Raw genomic sequence first — 6,000 nt, forward strand, 5'->3', positions numbered from 1 at the left:
AAGTCCACAAATAGAGGTTAAATTTGTAGAATGTGTTAGGTTTCAATTTTTTGTTTGTCATAGAAGCCACACTGTTGCGAGACGTGTTTACGCCTTTTCTAATGCAGCTATACATTGAAAAAAAAAACACTGACAGCAGTGCTGTGTATTTAATGTCAGCCTGTCACCACCATAGGCGCGCACACACCCGGAGACCTCTGCAAAGTGAAACCGTGTTGCGCACAACCACCTAAAAGACAACTTCCTGTACGCTGTGGCTGCAGAATGAAGCCCAGCTTTATCAAAATGCTAACAAAAGCACCACAGTATTTAAAAACCGCAGTTGTGTTTCCATAAAGCATCAAAGTCATAGAAGCACAAAGCACAAGAAGCCAGCAAAGTGAGGTGGTACATACATCCATTGAATGTTGTTTTTCGATTTCTTTTTAATAAGGTGAATCCCCTCGAGAACATTGGTGATGTCATAGAGGCGCCTCTTCTGGACTTTGAGGACCTCGGACGCCTGGTTTAGGTCCACCACACCGTCCGATGACTGTGCCAGAAGCTGCACAAACTTCTTTGTCAATAAACCCAATGAGGTATCGTACCGCGTCTTCTCTGATGGAGACTTCGGAGCTACAAATCAACACGATGAAAAAAGAGGGCTTAGACACACTTCAAAGTAAAAACCTCAAGCAGGCAACAAGTAATCATTGAAAAATGTTAAATTCTCTTTTATAAAGAAGATACCATTTTAGATCATATCGCATGACAATGCTCTGGAATTCTGAAGCTCACTGACAGGGTTTAGTATGTAATAATAACTGCAAAAACATGTAATTGATTTATTTCAGACAAACCATTCGACAAGCTATTAGAATTACAATAAAGGGGTCTCCTTACTTTTATTTCCCTTTATAATACAAAGCGGAATTCCCGTTTGGGTCTTTGGCGTTTTGGCTCCTTCAGATATGTAAAGGTGATCCGTGTCATCCAGTGCCAAACGTCTTTTTGCCTGGAAAGGAGGAAGTCCATAAATTACAAATGTGAGAAACAGGCAAAACTTGGCACCAATAAATACACCTTGGTCAATTCACACATCTTCATGATCATATTACAGAAAAGATAAGCTGGCATGTAAAACAGTTGCCGTGGGTCATTTCCCTTTTCCCCGGGATAAAGTTACATTATATCATTTATATTTGACCGACGTGCTTGTATTAAATTATTTTGCATTACCTAAATTCTATTCTCTTCATAGTAAAATTGTGCTAGTTGATGACACAGTAAGCACATTTGTGAGAAAGGAGCACTAGAATAAAGCATGTGTGTGGCTTTCTTCCATGGTAAAACATAGGTAGATTAGTCCAGAACTGCTGCCAGTAAATGGTTAAAAAACAGGTAAGTAGTGGCTTATTCAGTTTTTGAGTGACGCTGGTTTTGACTGCCCATTGGGCTAGTTTGGTTAGACAGATCTGGCGACCCTGGATTTGTTTCTGGCAGTAGGTGCTCATCCTTCAAATCACCGTCACACACCACACACACAAAGACGACATCAAGCACCCAACGGGTTCAGTGCTTATGTCTACACATGCCAATAACGTTGGCTATACAAGAAGCAGTGGGAACAAGAGGGTGCATGGTGAACATTCATTGTTGCTAGGGATGCACCGATGTATCGGCAACCGACATTAATCGGTCAATATTGGATTAATGTAACACCACCGGCATATCGACAATAGCATGAAAACGCCAATACTGGTGGTTTATTAATTAACTGCACGGAGGCAATGAGTTGCATGTCTGAATAACCCAACATTTTTCTCTGAGCGAAATAATTAAATAGCAACAGCACAGACTAAGTTTATTAAAGAAATTTTCAATGTTAAGTCAAATATGAGTTAATGTTGTTAATAAAAGAAATATTGGATAGCAAAAATCTCCTTAGAAGATTGTCATGTTGTCTTATTGCATTTTTATCTTAACTTGTGCCTCTCTTAAAATGTTAAATGGATCCAATTCGTGTTCAGTAGAATTAATTTATTGCAGAATAAACAAGTTAGTAGTGTTGTCAAAAGTACCGGTACTTCGGGTCCAAGTCGGTACCTAAAAATAAAAAAGTTGTCGGTACCTAATTTTCATAAGACCCGGTACCACCGACGTACCGGGTCAACCGGGTACTGATGCTCTGTCTGACAGGTTGTCAGTCGGAAACTTTTTATAGACGCAATAAGACGTGATGAGCGGATAAGCGCGGCTCCGATCCACAAGAGATGCGCGCAGAAATACTTCAGACTAAAGTCATATCACGAAGAAAACGAACAGAGTTTTGTGGTGAAACGAGGAAGCATCCGGATTTAAGTTAACAAGTTCAAGCGGTAAGTTTCAAATTCTGTTCGCGTTTGCATTATGAATGTTGTAGCATATGTTAAGTTAAAGGTTACGTTAAAATAAACGTCCCTGTTTGCGTGTTAATTTGTTAGCGCCAATGCTAATCCAGTCAAGTGTCCTTATTAACCATTTAATGCTTTTATAACTGTAATGTGGTAAAATAAATGGGAGGACAGGATGGGGTTTACAGTACCTATTTTATATAGGCCTATCTGAAATCTATGTGCTAGAAAACTAGCATACTAACTGTATGACTAGCAATGTGTATGTCTTGGATGGATAACTTTATTAGGTTTAAAAAGCCACATTTAAACTAAAGAAAAATCTATCTGTTGCATTTATTATTTTAATATACAGTTACCTTAATATAAGTAATCTTGTGTAAATGCAGTATAAAAACTGAGGTTTGTTCTAATATTGCATATGCATGTTTGTTCAGTCAGTTGACTTACTGAAGTTTATTCTATTTGTCTTATACAGCAGCAGACTGAGGAGGATGTTCATCAGCATGAAAGACCCCAGTGAGCACACAACAGTTTCAGCAACAATTAACTTATACGTCATGTATACAAAATGGCATTGCTTTTTATACATTTATATTAACAATGAGCTTGATTAATAAAATTGTGTTTCAATTAGCATGTACTGGTGTTTTGCTTTGGTACCGAGAACCGTGGAATTTTACTGGTATTGGTACCGACTACTGAAATTTTGGTACCGTGACAACACTACAAGTTAGTATTGTAAAGTACTATGATACAGATAAAATCGCCCAAAAAAAGCGCTATCAGTGCATCCCTAATTGATGTCATTTTAGATTTTCACTAGAAGCAATTTTAGCCAGTGCATATTGCTTTTGAGAGTTATTGTCAAACGCGGAGCAGTCCAAAATGAATATGCATAAGAGCATTGCCTTCGGTGTGTTTTTTATGTGGGGGCTATCCACAATGCTTTCAATTAGGCAAACAATTGTAATGTCCCTCAAAATTTTCTATGACGTGATTGTAGTGTTGGCTCGATACCAAAATTTTGGCTTCGGCACGGTACCAGAATCTAATATCGGTACCGCATAGGTACCATAGGTGATCAATAACCAGCCCCAAAATAAATTATTTGAAACAATATTAAGAAGACTGCATGAAACTGCTTTAATGCATATTTTATATATTATTTTTATATAGCACCATTTTATTTTTACACTGTATACTAAAAAATGCTTTGGTTATATAGCAGGGCTCTAGACTAACTTTTTGCACTGGTGCGCCTAACTTTTTTTTAGGTGCACCAGCACAACCGCATCGCATTTAACGCATTTAACATTTAACTGGTTTTACCAGTTCACTTTTTTTTTATGTCCATATAGGCAAAATTGACTTGTAAATGATTAACTAACAATCTGGTCAACATAAAGTTCTTTATTTGAAGCACATTTCTACAAGGTAACTTATTGAAAAAGTGTTGGTGCTTAAAGTGCTTCACTGAACTGAAATTTAAACTTAAAAGATCTCAAGATAAATGGACCAGGGCTTGACATAACCTGGGAGGTTGATGGCTCTGTGTCAGAGCATTGCTTATGATTTTCGGACCGATCAGGACTTGACTTAACATTCTTCACAAAAAAGTTGTCAATCGTTCTTTTCATCTTCTCTCATCATCCGCGGCTACATCCACTCTGTTTAACTGACGGGCCTATAGGCTACTAACCTCTCTCTGTTTGACTGCAGCACACGCATTTTCAAACGTACACACCAGAGGCTGCGCTAGACTTTTTTTATTGTCCGTCATTTTGACTGACAGGCTCGTAAAAAATCCGTCATAATCCATTATTACCCGTCACTACGGTGCAAGGTGGCGTTAGGTGGTAATTAGAGGTGCACCGATTGACCGGCTAGAGACCGGAATCGGCCAGTTTTTCGTATGATCGGCCCGACCGGTGACCGGCTGGTCAGTCTCACCGATTCCAAGCCGATCTTCTGTTGCCCGTGATGCAGGCAAGAACGTCACAGCCATCAGTACACTCAAAGCCACATGTAAACGTGCGCACGCGCACAGCCTGTCTTTCACGGCTCGTTTATACTCGCATGTGTGTCCACCGGACCGCGAGTCTCTGCTGACTGACGCGCATCCCTCATGTCCACTGACTGCACACGCGTGCACACGCATCATGTACTGTACAGACAAAAAGGTGCACTGTAGTTCATCTTTCGCTGCTCCGTCTACATGGGGTATGTATGCTAACAGTGATGCTATTAGCATCATGCTAAACTCTGACACATGCTAAACTCATGTTGAAGTCATTCACTCTTTGTAAAACAAACATAAATTCCATTCAACCTGATTCCTTGTCTTACGTTAAAACTGTGGTCATTTCACCTAGGTAAAATAACATTCAACACGACTTTTACTTGTTTTTAAAAATCCAAAATATAAAAAAATGAATAAATCAACCAATATATGTGATATATATATGATTGAGTTCTTTACCAACACAAAAAACTGCAAACACATACATCTTTAGAGTAGAATTCACTTTTTTTCAGATTTTTTACTTTTTTATTGAAGTTGCAGCAGAAATCAACCCACTTCTTTTAAAATACTAAAGACACAAGATAAAGACAATTTATTTTACATTTCAGAAAAATGAAATAAAGCAATGTTAGTTTCATAAACGGAAACAGACGAGAATAAAGTTGAAGTATTTTATTGTTATCTTAGACTTTGTGAGTTGAGTACAAAAATGAAAAAGGTAAATTAAGTGACATGTTTAGTTATATTTTATTATTTGTACTTCTTTTCAGTCACACAGTTCTTCAATTTAAGAGTTGTTTGGGAAATAGAAGATTCTGTAATTTAATGCAGCTTGGAGAATTGCATTTAGGGAAATTGTAACGTTCAATCATTTATTCAATGAAAATAAAAAAAATGTGTATTGAAGAAAAGTTAATATGGTTTTATATACAGTATACTGTCAATTATAGTTTGTGGATAGAAAATCGGAATCGACTAAAATCGGAATCTGCAGTTTACACTTGAAATATAATCGGAAATCGGAATCTGCAAAGAAAATTGCAATCGGTGCATCTCTAGTGGTAATTAGTATGTTCGTGTTGTCATCACGCTGTACTTGCGTCTCAGAACTTGTATTTGAATACAACTGAATGCCCAATAAAGCCGTTGTTGTTTATATTCATCTATATATTTAATGTTTTAATGTTTATGTACATATGTGATTCGATCTGGGAAAACCCAACACATGGTGCAAGTTTATATATTACAATTTTTGATACCATATTCAAGCCCTTTCCAAATCAGTTTTTATTTTGCTTATACCTTGTGTATGTAACAAAAGTTATGGCTGAGGTCGGCTGAAGCGCTATGATTTTCAGGAACGGAATTTGGAGAAAAACGTGTTTACAGTTAAGTGATGAAAATAAAAGCACAACAGTCCGGTATCACAAGTAAAAGTCACTTTACAGTGGTATAGGGCTGAAACGATTCCTCGAGTAACTCGAGTTATTCGAATACAAAAAATCATCGAGGTAATTTTTGTTGCCTCGAAGCCTCGTTTAATCCATTTAACTACAGTACACACGGAGCACTGCGTTTCCCCACGGACCGTTATTACTGACG

At 37.7% G+C, this 6,000-nt stretch overlaps 1 protein-coding gene across 1 annotated transcript in view; it reads right to left on the reverse strand.

Annotated features, from left to right (window-relative positions):
• Nucleotides 1–6,000, reverse strand: part of LOC130557765 (transcription factor E2F3-like) — a 55,485-nt gene that overhangs the window by 10,857 nt on the left and 38,628 nt on the right. Inside the window, exons 2-3 of the mRNA XM_057339783.1 lie at nucleotides 883–994; nucleotides 396–615 (exon numbers count right to left, since the gene is read on the reverse strand). Coding sequence (XP_057195766.1) covers nucleotides 396–615; nucleotides 883–994 — 332 coding nt within the window. The remainder of the gene's footprint in view (nucleotides 1–395; nucleotides 616–882; nucleotides 995–6,000) is intronic.

The sequence above is a fragment of the Triplophysa rosa genome, linkage group LG8 (genome assembly GCF_024868665.1).
Source record: "Triplophysa rosa linkage group LG8, Trosa_1v2, whole genome shotgun sequence".
In the NCBI taxonomy this organism is placed as follows: domain Eukaryota; kingdom Metazoa; phylum Chordata; class Actinopteri; order Cypriniformes; family Nemacheilidae; genus Triplophysa; species Triplophysa rosa.